The 14,565-nt window shown below is 36.6% G+C and overlaps 1 protein-coding gene across 9 annotated transcripts in view; it reads left to right on the top strand.

Annotated features, from left to right (window-relative positions):
* The window catches only part of ANAPC1 (anaphase promoting complex subunit 1), a 114,350-nt gene extending 100,347 nt beyond the window's left edge, over window positions 1-14,003 (top strand). For 6 of the 9 annotated variants that reach the window (XM_073240857.1, XM_073240879.1, XM_073240869.1 and 3 more), the window contains 6 exons: window positions 230-368; window positions 2,195-2,281; window positions 3,495-3,590; window positions 5,192-5,390; window positions 8,551-8,679; window positions 13,654-14,003. In XM_073240857.1, the coding sequence (XP_073096958.1) occupies window positions 230-368; window positions 2,195-2,281; window positions 3,495-3,590; window positions 5,192-5,390; window positions 8,551-8,679; window positions 13,654-13,769 (766 nt within the window). In that variant the 3' untranslated portion in view covers window positions 13,770-14,003. The other 3 variants (XM_073240878.1, XM_073240881.1, XM_073240884.1) reach the window with 3 other exon arrangements.
* Window positions 14,004-14,565: the final 562 nt, after the last annotated feature.

Raw genomic sequence — 14,565 nt, 5'->3', positions numbered from 1 at the left:
GAAAAGCAGAATTTTATTTTGGCTTTTTTCTAGAGACTGATTAATTTTTGGACACAGTGAATAGAAGTATATGGGAAGGTATAAATTATAAAGAAATTATATACATAATCACAAACCTTATTAGGAAATGATGGACTTCATCTCCTGTGAACATGCTATTGGGAACATGACATTTCCAGCCAAGAACTGCCAGTAATAACTCATAAAATTCATTCTTGTTTTCTTTCAGATCAATCCTTTCCAAGGATGGAGTTTTATATGTCAAGCTCAGAGCAGGTCAGCTTTCCTACAAGGAAGATCCAATGGGATGGCAAAGTTTGTTGGCCCAGACTGTTGCCAATAGGAACTCTGAAGCTCGGGCTTTCAAGGTAGTATGACTGGTAAAAACTGAAGCATGAAAGAGAATAATTCCACATCCCACTAGTCCCACCCAAAGCATGGCTCATCCTTAGGTGGATCTGCTCCCCCTCATCACTGCAAATTATAAAGATGGAATGACCTTGGGTCTGTTTGCTGTTTTATGTGGCAACCATAATAAAACGTGAGCCATCTCCCAAGACTCTGAGGATGATCTTCATTTAGTGGCAAGGACAGTCAATATATCTTAACACTATAAAAATATTTTGTTTAAATTTTACTTACTAATCCTCAAATCTGTCAATTTGCTTAATTCATGGGAGAAATAGAAAAAGATTTTTGCAAGGTAATAATTAACTAGTTCCATCTTTAAACCTTTCCATTTGTTGCACAGATCTTGGTGAGAATAAATTGATGACAGATTTGGCTTTATTAGTTTGCTTTATTATTCTCATAGTACTTGACCTCTAATATGGTAGTATTTGGAATGAATAAATAGTTAAAAGAGTGTACGAAACAATTTCACACCTATTTTGTTCTATATTCTAGAACTCAAATTAAGTTTTTGACACTAGAAATGTGTTCCATAATCTACCATTAAAATTTCTGTATTTAACTCCAGTTTGCAGAAGTCATGAACAGATTTGTTCCTGCTGAAGATACATCAAGGAGCCATCTAAAGTAGTTAGGATCCTAGAAGGATAGTTACATAGAGCAAAAACATGGCAGATGGACTGGCTATGTGGTAGCCAGAAGTCTTGAGTTAGCATTCTTTGTTCTTACAAGTAAGGAGACAGCAGTTTATTTTTGTTCAACTTACATTTTATTTTAGGTCAGTTCCTTATGACCGAGCCTTTATAATAGTTCCCAGGGTTTAAATAGATGTAGTTGACATCAGTGAATTTTGTTTGGCAGTGTTTGATAGGTTGTTGATGAAATACTTTTGAAGGATTTTTGGATGAGCTTAAACTTAAATTAGCACTATTCCTTCTTAAACAAATTAGAGCCCATCTCAAAGACCCTAATCCAGTTTGTAAAGAAAATAAAGTTTGTACTAGAGTTTGAATGGGGAAATTACATAAAATTCAAAGACATCTCAATTTGCTAATTGCTGGGAGTTGAGGAGTAAAATATGGTTTAAAAACCTTAATGGAAAATGGTAATACCTTCATATTCCACTTTTGGTCTTGAACCTTCAGTGATATTCTCTCTTTCCACTTTTTTTTATTGTGGTAAAATACACCTAACAAAGTTTGCTCTTCTAACTCTGTTTAAGTGTACAGCTCAGTGGCATTAAGTACATTCATACTGTTGTGCAGCCATCACCACCATCCATCTCCAGAACTCTCTATCTGTCCCTACTAGATAATTCCCCATTCCTTTTCCCCCTGAGCCCCAGATGGCCACCACTGTACTTTCTGTCTCCATGATTCTAACTCCTAGATATCTCATATAAGTGGGACCACATAGGATTTGTCTTTTTGCGAGTGGGTTATTTAAGCAATATTTTTCCCCATCTTTTCAGAAATAATTCTAGTTTTTAGTGGGTTTTTCAGTTGGTCAGTGAAGGAGAGGGAGAGCCTTTTTGAGGTGAGTTGTGTAAGAAAGAACTGTTTATTACTGACCATTTGATGAATCAGTAGCTCATACTAGCTTGTGCACAAAGCTTCTTGTGAGTTCTTAGCAGAACAGGTCGATGAAGCTCTGGCAAGTTTGTACAGCCTTGGGTTTTATGGGAACATTGTGTAAAAAAGAGGTAAATTTACATATATTACAATTTGAGCAGTAACGAAAATTATCTTTATTATTTCACTTACATTTGTTGTTTATTTCCTAGCCTGAAACGATTTCAGCATTCACTTCTGATCCAGCACTTCTGTCATTTGCTGAGTATTTCTGCAAACCCACTGTGAACATGGGTCAGGTATGTTCACATTATATGGTTTGCTCAGGTCAAAGACTAGAATTTGTTATTGTTTCTCTCTGTGGAATATATATTCTACCAAAAATATCTGCAATAGCCATATCTATCTTTGAGATTGATGACACCGCCTTAGGGACATTGGATGATTTTTGCTTGGCAAAAATAGGTTTTCCATAGTGTAACTATTAAATTCAGTAGTTCCCCTTTAATTAGAAGAAACAACTTAAAATGTCTAAGACCTTAGTTTTGTTAGGTGATACTTTATGCCCATTTTTATACTGATTTATGTTTTCAGTGCCTACTACCCTTCTCTTGTTCTTTAAGTTTATTAATTTTGTTTCCTCTGTGTTTTATAGCCCTTCTTTCTGTTGCTCATAAAACTGTGTTCTCTTCAGAATTTAGAGGGTTCCCAGCAGATGTTTGATGTTAATCTGTCATTGCAGACAGCAGAGATTGGTGTAGGGATTAGATGATGGTCTGTTGCCTACAAGTGTGTATGGCCTTTGGTACAATTTTCAACCTAAGACATAGTTTCCTCATTTCTAAAAGTGGGATTATGGTTGTTTTGAGGGGTAAGTGAAATAGCCTTTCCCTCTCTTATTTACTGAATCTTTACTATGTATCAGACACTGCTCAGTATTTTGTCATTTTCTCATGTAGTTCTGACCCTGAGGGTAGGTGCTTTATCATTCTGGGTTTACACAGGAGGAAACTGCTGTTCAGTGATGTTACATACCCAAGATCACGCATCTTGTAAGGAAGGGCTGGGCATGCACTCAGGGCCTCAGATCTTGGATGAAAGGCTCATGCCTACCCTTAACCCCAGCTGGTCTTGGCTGTACTGTCTCCCCCGTATTTGTTCTGCTCAGTGTTTCTGCTGCATCTCTGGATGCTGGGTTCTCTTTCCTGCTCTTGCTGGGCTAGGCCTCTCTCTGTAGGGTCCTCTCTGCTCATTTTATCCCAGCTTACCCACTCCTCTCCTCCATAGCACTTGTATCCTTAACTGTCCTGTGGGACTTAACTTTGGGTGCATTTCATTGATGTTTAGTGTTCCATGTACTATGATTTGTAAAGGAATAGCTGTGTATTCTTTTATATCATTCACTGCAGAACTAAAGAATGAGTCATAGTAGTTGCCATATAATAAATTATTTCTTGAATTGATTTTGGAATATACATTGATGTGGTATTAACATTTTCTGATTTTCCACAGAAACAGGAAATTCTGGATCTATTTTCTTCAGTACTCTATGAATGTGTTACTCAGGAGACCCCAGAGATGTTGTCTGCATACATAGCAATGGATCAGGTATGGTTCAAAACACCTATTCCAACTATGATGAGATTTATCCTATATTTCAAATAACAATGCAATAGGTAAAGTTCTCTGGTTTTTCATTTAACTTTACAAATTCAAAAAAGGAAGCCCTATCAAAGTTGAAAGCTCTTAAATATCAAAAAAGCTTTCAGTTTATGATGATAGGAGTGCCCCTTGCTGGGCTGTCTTACATTAAGGGTTCCTGTTCTCATCTGTTTTACATGTCCCCTGGCAAAGAGAGGAAGAGAACATGCCCTCCATTTCTCCCTTACCATCCTAGTGTTTCCTGCTTCCCTCCTGACAAAGCCTCTCCATGGAAAATACTATGCAGATGAGCAGTAAGTGAACAGACAGTGCCTTCGTGATGGCAGTAATGTGATCATACCTACGTGATTAGGCTTGTGAAAGGTCGTAGTATCAGTATGTAGTGATTTAGGGATCAGAGTCCACTTTTAAATTCTTTTGTGTTATTGTTGTTTTAAAAGAGCCCAAATAGGATAATGCAGAGAATAATGCTTCATAGCTTTTCTAAAGGATAAGAACAATTTATTCATTTTAGTTTATTTGTGGCTTTTTAATAGTATCGTATCTTTCAGACCCAAAATTGCAGTCAAGCTAAGCTGATAGTATTCAAACTTGGCTAAAATTTTTCTTAAATATACAAATCCTCAAATCCCATTCCATATCTACTGAATCAGAATTTCTGAAATGAGGTTTAGAGTCTATAGTCTTAAATAGATCTTCAAGTAAATATGATATAATGAGTTCACACAGAACCATTTGGGATTCAGTGTGTAAAGCTAAAGGAAAAAATCCCTAATGGCAAAATAATCTCTACTGAAAAGCTGAGCAGGCAAATATGTTTATACAAGGAATATAATTCCCCAAATCCTGAAAGTCATATTGTGTTAAATAACATTCTTAAAAAAAAGTTCAAGTGTAACCAGGTAGGCCAAGAATGCCATTACTGTCTGGTATTCACTTTTTTATTAGAAAGTATGAATATATGATGTTCATTTTGGCCCTCTTTCCCACAGTGCCTCTTTGCAGCAGTCGAGTGATGAGTTTTCAGTTGCTAACTGACAGTGTATTATCTTTTTACACTCAGAACCTTCACCCCTCGCAGTCACGGGCAGGTGTAGGGAAGAATATCCTGTTTGGTTGCAGCCCTCGTGACTGCCAGTGATCCCAAGAGCAGTCTTAATCAGTAGTACTGTTTTTGCCTCTGTCTCCTGGGACCCTGACCTGATCTGGTCATGTCAGTGTGCCCATGTGGGTTTCCCAAAAGTGATTGGGTATGGACCCCCTGGGTCTCTTTTTTCAGAGACATTGAGCTAAGAATGAACTTATTTGCCCGTGTTGCTTTCACCTGAAAGCTGTTCATGTGGAGACCCAATTGAGGAGAGTGGGCCATGTGTCTGTACCCAGAGGAGGATTGCTCTGTGGGGTAGACTGCAGCAAAATGGAGTGGAATCCCCTCTGCCCTTTAATGATCAGTGGGCCATGTTTAGAAAATAGTCTAGTATACAACTCTGAGAAGAGTGAATAGAACACCATCACTCCATTATTGCTGTTCCTTTTTTCTCTTCAAGGCTATAAGAAGGTTAGGAAGAAGAGAAATGTCTGAGACATCTGAACTTTGGCAGATAAAGTTGGTGTTAGAGTTTTTCAGCTCCAGAAGCCATCAGGAGCGGCTGCAGAATCATCCTAAGCGAGGGCTCTTCATGAACTCTGAATTCCTCCCTGTTGTGAAGTGCACTATTGATAACGCTTTGGACCAGTGGCTACAAGGTAATAGTATTTTGCCCCTTGTGCTTTTAAGATAAGATACAGGCTTTTCTGTTATAACATTTGTTTCATTGGTAAGCAAGGTACATCTGTGTATAAGTCAGAATGACTGTAGCTTTAATGTTTCCAGTTAGGTGAATTAAACCCTGATTATCTATTTCAGCTTCTTTAAAAAATGTTTAGTTCTGCTTTGTACACCATTGAGAGAATATAGATAGCGTTTTAAATACCACTTGACACATAGGAGCTTGTTTGATCTTTTCTAGCATGTTTCTTTTCCAGTGCCTTTCTTCTGTTTCTTAGCGGTATGGCCTGTCACTTACATGGGGCCAACAATCCTTTTCTTCTATGTTTTTTAACCTCCTCCCTGTGTACTAAAACTGTGACATGCATTTAGAGTGAATGCATGTTTTACTAGCTCTTTTAATGAGTCATTGAGAATCTGGGATATCATGTAATTATGGCTTTCTGCCAATGTAAGGGAATTGTGAAGATACTCATAGTGTAGAAGTAATTATGCCTCACATGAGGCAAATGATGGGAATTTTGATTTATGGCAAGCTGCCTGATGTGTGATATATGCTTGAGATTAATTTTTAGTAGTAACTCCATGATCTTTTTAGTCTTTTCAGTTCATTTAAATGCATCCTGCTACCCTAGTAATATCACTAGTAGCAATTCTTGATTTTTTTAAAGATTTTAGTTACCAGTGGAACCTGAGTTTTGAATATAATGAAGTTAACTATCTAATGTAATATTAGGAAGTAAATTTCTGAAGAAAATTAAATTATAAACCAAATTGTGAAGGGTCTACATGTAAAACAGCAGTTTCAAACTCCCAGTGTTTAATACCTGCATCTGATCTATTATTTCCTCTTAGAATTTGAAAGATCATGTTATTTAAAATTTTTAAGAAATGTAATAATCATTTCTGTTCTCATTCTGAGGGAAAAATACAAGTTATTTCATAGGTTTTGATACTTTGTTTTTATTCAGTTTAGTCTTTGATCACCTATAGCAGGCCTTTGCTACTGGTGAAATGTATGTTCTTAAGTCTTTGCAGAGTCTCTGATTTGCATGTTTCATATGATGTGATGAAGCCTTGGCAGTGACTGGAGCATTCTCTGAAGAGTGCCCCAAATACCTTTTTTCCTAACTGTTCTTTAGGGTATTTGGTGGTTTATGCCCACTGAACCTCTACCAAATTTGACTTGCTTCTCTTACTGCCAAAAATGTGTGTTTTTTAGTGAAGAACCATCACTTTCTTTTGAAGTTGAAGTTAAATTGGGATATAACATAATAGTCTCAACATAATAACTTGATATTTGCACTACAAAGTGATCACCACAGTAAGTCGAGTTACCATCTGTCACCATACAGATGGCCCCCTTTCTCCCTTTTTGCTTGCCCTTCAGCAACTTTCCCCTGTGATAACCATAGTCTGTTCTCTGTATGTGTGAGTTTTGTTATATTTTATTTTGTTTGTTCATTAGTTTTCTTTTTTGGATTCCACATATAAGTGAAATCGTATGGTGTTTGTCTTTCTCTGACTTACTGCATCTGCATAATGCCCTCTGGGTCCACAGATGTTGTTGGAAATGGCAAGATTTCATGCGTTTTTATGGCTGAGTCATATTCCATTGTATACCTGTAGAACATCTTCTTTATCCATTCATCTATTGATGGACACTTAGGTTGCTTCCATATCTTGGCTATTGTAAATAATACTGCAGTGAACATACTGGTGCAGATATTTTTTTGGATTAGTTTTTTTGTTTTATTCAGGTAAATACTGAAGTGAAATAGCTGGATCATTTGATAGATTTATTTCAAAATTTTTGAGGAACCTCCATACTGTTTTCCTTAGTGGTTGTATCAGTTTACATTCCCACCAACAGTGTATGAGGGAAATTTCTTCCCCAGAAGCCTCCAGCAAACATCTCTCAAGCATCTCATGTCTCTGGCTTGAATTGAGCACACACATATTCCCCAGTCAATTCCTGTGGCAAAGAATGTCTCTTACCAGTGGCTTTGGTCTGCCTGTCCCTGAACCAATTACTATGTCAGGGAAATGGGTTACTTTGATAGTCCTAGACCAGTGGTCCCTAGAGCATTATCGTCATCATCTAGGAACCTGTTAGAAAGGTGGATTTCCTGACCCCATCCAAGGCACTCTGGGGATACGGCCCACCCATCTGTGTTTTAATCAGCCCTGCAGATGATTCTGGTAAACATTAAAAGTTTGAAAACCTCTGGCCAAGACTGATGAGGATCTAGTTCTGGAGCTGAAGTCAATCCCCTCAAATGTATGGTAAAATGGGGATTTGGGAAGATAGCCACAGTGACCACTACCCCTTTATAGCACTCATCACAATTTTTTTTTATTTTGGTATCACTAATATACAATTATATGAGCAATATTATGGTTACTAGATTCCCCCCATTATCAAGTCCCCACCACATACCCCATTACAGTCACTGTCCATCAGTGTAGTAAGATGCTATAAAGTCACTACTTGTCTTCTCTAGCACTCATCACAATTTGTAATTACACTTTTGTTTGTGTCATTATCTGTGTAATGTCTCTGTCCCCCACAACAGTCTAAACTCTACAGTGACAATATTCTGTCTGGTTTACCACAACAGCCTTAATGCCCAACATGATACTTGTCTGGTATATGATAAGTGCACAGTGAGTTCTTGATAAAAAAATAATGAAAGGGAGACATTTCTTTCTTTTTTTTATTTATATAATTATTTTTTATTGAAGGGTAGTTGACAGTATTACATTAGTTTCAGGTGTACAACACAGTGATTGAACATTTATATACATGATAATTCTAGGTACCAGCTATCACCATACCAAGTTGTTAAAATATTTTGACTATATTCCTTATGCTATACATTACATCCCGGTTACTTATTTATTTTACAATTGGAAGTATGTACTTTTTTTTTTTTTTTTTTTGTGAGGGTGTCTCTCCTATTTATTGATCAAATGGTTGTTAACAACAATAAAATTCTGTATAGGGGACTCAATGCTCAATGTATAATCATTAATCCACCCCAAGCCTAATTTTCGTCAGTCTTTAAAGGGAGACATTTCTTATTCCTCTCATTTCTATAATCAGTTGGTTCAGTTTCATTTGTGTTTCTCTCACAGCAGGGGGTGATGTGTGTGTGCACGCCTACCTCAGTGGGCAGCGCTTTAAGGAATCTCAGCTCAGCATGCTGGCCTGTTTCCTTGTCTACCATTCAGTGCCAGTTCCGTGGCACTTGCCAGGACTAGAAGGTAATTGCATATCAAATTCCTTCGCTGTCTGTGTTAAATTGACTTGTTTTTTTTTACTTTTTTGGTAGAAGGTATTCTTAGTGAGTTACTTTGTCTAGTTTTTGTTTTCTTTCATATTTGGGTATTCTTGTTGAGGACTTTTTCTGTAGAAAACTGTATGAACTTTATACATGCATAAACTTATTTACATACAGAAAAGGATGGATTTTTCACAGATGTGAACACCAGTATGTTATAATAAACTAAATGTTCATATTATTCTACCTTAAGTTATTTTTATTTGTTTTTGGGGTTTTCAGTTTTGTTTTTTTTTTAATCACATCATATTAGTGTCTGATATTATAAAGCTTTAGAATGAACAGGTACCTGGCTTCTTATGTGTTTTAATGCTTTTGGAATAGAGAATTTAAAATATTAGCACCTGATTGTATTTTTCAGAGTATGAAGTCAGATATACAGCGTTTGTCCATAAGCTGAATAATAAAATATATTTAAGTCTTTGCCCCTTTACTTACACCACTTTTGAATCGCTGCCCCTTAATTGAGTGTGAAAAAATATTTTTGATAAGAGTGAAGATTGTTCAGTTGGTGGGTTGAGTTTGTTCTCCTTGGTTCTTGTCCCCGCCGCAACAAAGAAGTGAAGGGCAGAGATACAGTAGTGAAGCAGAAGGAAAGTTTTATTCAAATACACTCCAAAGGAGGTGTGGGCTAGACTCAAGGTAGATAAAAGTAGGTTTATTTGATTATACTCCAAGGGAGGAATGGGCCAGAGTCAAGGGAGACAAAGGCAGGTTTACTTGAATAAAGCAGAGAGGAAGGGCAATCTCATTGACCGGAACTTGCAAGCTCAAATCAGAGGTCTCAGTAGCTCCTCTCTGCATATCTGACAGAGAGTGGAACTATGCTTAAAGTCTGGAAAATAGAATGAAATAGCAAAGTGACAGACACCATTGGAAGAGCACAGAGACAAAACATAAGTTGAGCAGTAAGAAGTCTTTTAAAAATACAGAAAGGGGAGTGTGGGCAACCTCAGAAAGGAGGTGCACTTAAGGGCTTAGGATTCTGTCTTTTAAGGATTTTCAAGAATGGGATAAAGGTAAAAGGTTCAGGGGGTGTAGGCTTGTCATGCAGTCTCATGATGTCTATCTCCAGTAAGAGACAATATGTCATTATCTGTAGTCAGTCCTCTAGTTAATTCTGTAGGATAAACTTCCTGTTCCTCTCTAAGATAGTGGCTACCCACAAGCACTGGGAAGATATTAGTTAAGACTGCTCTCCTTGCCTTAAGATAGGTTGTTGACTGACTACCAAAGAATATACCAGGAATCTAACCTCCCTTTTCTTTTAAAATGGATTCTTAGCCTTAAGATAAGTCCCTCCTGTTCTTATTATGCTATTCATATCTTGGCATTTTTAGGAAAATTAATCATGATGCTTGTCCCATGTCTCTGCTCTATCTCACCTGCTTTAGCTAGAGCAAGTCTCAAGGTCAGCCCAGATTCAGAGCATGTGGAGTGAACTCACATTGCAAAGGGCATTAACCCTGTGAGTCCTTTCTGGCTCTGGCTTTATCTCATTAACTCCCTAAGTTCTTGATGGGCCCCACCCTTTTTTCATCCCTCTCATATATGTCTTTCTGCCTAACATATCAACTGTACATCAATAAAAAGTAATGTGTAAAACCATTATTTTGTAATGACTGTAGCATGCCATAATTTAACCAGCCATTTCCAATTTTTAATCATAAATAATAGGATGGTAAAGAATATTTTCATGCATGGAACATTCTCTGTATTTTGAATTATTTTAGAAAGATGAATTTCTAGAAATAAAATTTTGCTGAGCCTCTACACAATATTCACTATTGAATCAAAAATTGTAAGACAAGATAAGAAGTTAAGGGAAGCAGACTTATATGTGGTCCTGGATTTATCAGCCTTGGACTTAAATAACTGTGACTAATATTTCTAAGTAAATAGAGGAAAAGATAGAGAATATCATTAAAAATCCAGAAATTTAAATGGAAAATTTAGAACTGAAAAACATAACTGAAATTAAGAATTCAAGCAAGGATACATTCTTTTATTACACTTTGCAGATACTGTGTTTTACAAATTGAAGGTTTGTGGCAACCCTTTGTCAAGTCTGTTATTTTCCCAACAGCATCTTCTCACTTTGTGTCTCTGTCACATTTTGGTAATTTTCACAATATTTCATACTTACTCATTTTTATCATATTCGTCTCAGTGAGGCTGAGGGAAGAACTGTCTACATGGATTAGAGGGTATGTTACCAGGTGCTCACACAGGTGCAGCAATAGTGCCTATTCCAACAACTTGATAGTTCAAGGAGCCTTAGGTGGAGTACTCAGAAGGGTCTTACTTCAGTAATGGAAAGTATTTAGCCCTAAACTAACTAGAGTTCTGATCCCGCCTAACAAATCTTAAAAGCAGGATGCAAAAGGATCAAACTGTTTTTCAAGTAATGTAACTATATTGCACAACAAAGCTCAAGAATATAGAAATACAGAAATATCCAGCACCCAACAAAATAAAATTCATAATATCTGGCATACAAAGAAACAGGAAAATAGAAACTAAAATGAGATGCAAAATCAATTACAGCTAACCCAGAATTGACAAAGATGTTATTATTATTAGCAGACAAGGACACTAAAATAATTGTTGTAAGTCTATTCCATATTTCAAAACATTAAGAGACATAGAAGATACAAAAAGACTCTAAGTTAACTTTTTAAGATAAAAAATACAATGTCTAAAATGAAAATACACAGAGTAGGATTAATGGCAGATTAGACATTGAAGAATAAAAAATTAATGATATTGAAGATGTAGCCCTAGAAACTCCAAACTGAAATACAGGGAGAAGAAAGAATGAATGAAAAAGAAGAAATAAAAAGGCATTGAAAGTGAAGCAAACTATGGGACTTAAGCATCCAATTTACATATGATTGGAGCCTGTGAAGAGAGAAATGAAGGGGACAGAAAAAATATTTGAAGAAATAATGGCTAGAAAATTTCTAAATTTGGTGAGAACTCTAAAGCCACAGATTCAAGAAGTTCAGTGAATTGCAAGCCTAGAAATACGAAAAAAAATTACACCAAGGCACATCATAACCAAATTGCCTAAGACTGTTGATAAATGTTTTAAAAGTAGCCAGAGGGAAAAGTCATATTGCACACAGATAAACAAAAATAAGAGGGACAGCATATATTCCACAGGAAACAAGCAAGTGATACATGTGTGGAATAATATTTATAAAGAACAACAAAAGAAATCTGTTTAGTTAGAATTTTATACCCGGCAAAAATATCTTTCAGAAGCAACCATGAAATAAAGCCTTTTCCAGACCCACAAAAGGTAAAAGAATTAATTACTAGCAGATCACACTACTAGAAATATTGTAAGTCCTTCAGGAAGAAGGAAAATATCAGATGGAAATAAAGAACTATACAAAGGAATGAAGAGCATTGGAAATGGTAACCACATGGGTAAATATGCAAGGTCTGTTTCTTTTATAAGAAACAATTGTTTAAGACAACTGACTATAAAAATAATATCAGTGTAATACAGAATTTATAAAATCTGAGAAGTAAAATGTGTGACAATAGCTTAAAGACTGGGAGGGGAGAAATGGAAGTACTCTTGTAAGGCTCTTACACTATATGTGAATTAATACAATCTCATGTGAATGTAATCTATGATAAATACATTATCAATCGTAAAGCACTACTACTCTAAGAAAACAGCCAATAAGTTACAAAGGAGCTACAGTGGAAGCATTAAAAAATGCTCAAGAGACAAAGGACAAGGGGGAACAGAACAGATGGAGCATATAGAAAATAAACAGCAAGATGATAAGTTTAAAACTGCTTCAATAATTACATTAAATGTAAATGGTCTGATAGATTCCACTATGTATCAGAATATTGGAGTTGTTTCATACCATTTTATTCTCTGTACTTGGGCTTTAGCAAGGCTTGGGGAGCATGTGGAGTAACAATCAAATAGGAAATTTGTTATAATTTCTGTTGAGGTTTATTAGACACATTTAATTCACAGCTGACGGGTACAGCCCAATAAAAGGAAATACTTAGGAGAAATAGTGGCTTTTTTCATATGCTGTGTAGTAGTAGAATTCTTTCTTGTGTTATTCATGCCTTTATCAGAAAGTCACTTGATCATATCATGAAACTGTTCTCTCTCTGTCTCAATGGAATCCAGTGGTCCTCCTGTACCCTCTGTTGTCTGCATGTTTACTAGGATGCTCGCTGTGGCTTAGAAAGCTCTAGGGATCGTTTATGTGTATATGTTGGGTCTGAGGGAAAGGGAACTGTGGACAGTTGCATGTGGTGGGGCTGGAGGCCCCCCCCCTTCCCCAAAAAGGAAGATGATGCATAATAGGATTTTTAGGTATACACTTCCTACTTCTCTTCAGAGAGTGATTCTTGACGTTGGCTGCACATCACAGTCACCTGGGCAGCTTTCAGAACTCCAGGTGCCCAGGCTGAGCTCCACGTGAATCACATCAGAATCTCTGAGGGACCAAGGTTGAAAACCATTGCTTCTTAGAGGAAGAGGCATTAGGTTAACTTCCCTAGTACTCATTTTAAGCCTGTGTTCTTTTTGTAGGTAAGTTAAGTACTGAATGCATGGATTATGGTAATTGAAGGTAGACAGGCACCTTTATTAATTATCATTACATATTAATAGTTTCACATATAGTTACAGGACACTCTCTGAAGTGCTGAATGTATAAACATTTTTATATCAAATTATATTTTAGAGTACATTACGGAAATTCATAATTTAAATACTATGTTTGTATAATTGTTTTCAAAGGGAAGAATGCCAGTTTTAAACATGATTTTGTGTCTGAAGCATTCTTGAAAGGGGATGTGTGGCTGATTTTATTTAGAGGTGTGACTTTTTTCCTCATTTCCATTCCTTTAGGGAGCACAAGCTTTGCTGACCTGCTCTTCAAATTTAAACAGCTAAAGATGCCAGTGCGAGCTTTGCTAAGATTGGCGCCTTTGCTCCTTGGAAATCCACAGCCAATGGTTATGTGATCACATCTGGTGGTAAACCTACCTTGAACGTGACTTCTGCCCCCAAACGCTACCCAACAACAAAGCTAAAGAGTGTTTATAAGTTTTATAGCTAGGGGGAAATGAGCTACACAAACCTCAATGTATTTTAAAATTTAAGTGTTTTAAATATTCCAGCATTATAACATAATATGATATATAAAAGTGAGTTAAAGTTTACTTTTGTAAATAAAGTTTTTTGGTTTGTTCTCAAAACTCTTGATTATCTCAGTTTGGGGTAAACTGAGAGAATAGAGCAGTGTGGGTTTGGTAGATAGTGATTTTTAAAGTGAAGTGACTTTGTGCTCGAAAGTGCAGTTTTTAAAGAAACTCTGTCAGAGTTTATTTTCTGCAGTAGCAGAAGGGCTTAGCATTTGTGGAGCTGGCACAGTTATCTGGTCTGAAATGACTTGTACTTCTGTGACAGTGTAAGGTGTCCTCTTTGTGTGATCAATCACCTGAACAAGGATTTATGCCCTTATGAAGAAGCCCAATGTGAAGCCTGCTCTGAGTAGAAAAAATAGGAAATTTCCATTGTAGAGAAGTCTTCAGAAATTCTACTTATAAGATAAAAGTCCATTTCCACCCAAGATTTAGAGAATGTACATCTCTACCAGGAGTTTCTGGACTAGATGGTGATGAAAGATACTTCTGTAAAGGTGTCTCCAGTACAGGAAGAAGAGACCTCCCTGCTCTCCAGATCTTGCCGTGTGCCCTGTGCTTCCTGAATGGCTAGTAGACCATAAACTGGTAGAAGCTGTAAGAGCCACCCAGTGGT

Source organism: Manis javanica, chromosome 1 (genome assembly GCF_040802235.1).
Source record: "Manis javanica isolate MJ-LG chromosome 1, MJ_LKY, whole genome shotgun sequence".
Lineage (NCBI taxonomy): Eukaryota > Metazoa > Chordata > Mammalia > Pholidota > Manidae > Manis > Manis javanica.
Note: the sequence above shows the minus strand (reverse complement) of the source record. Positions and strands in the feature narration are given on the sequence as shown.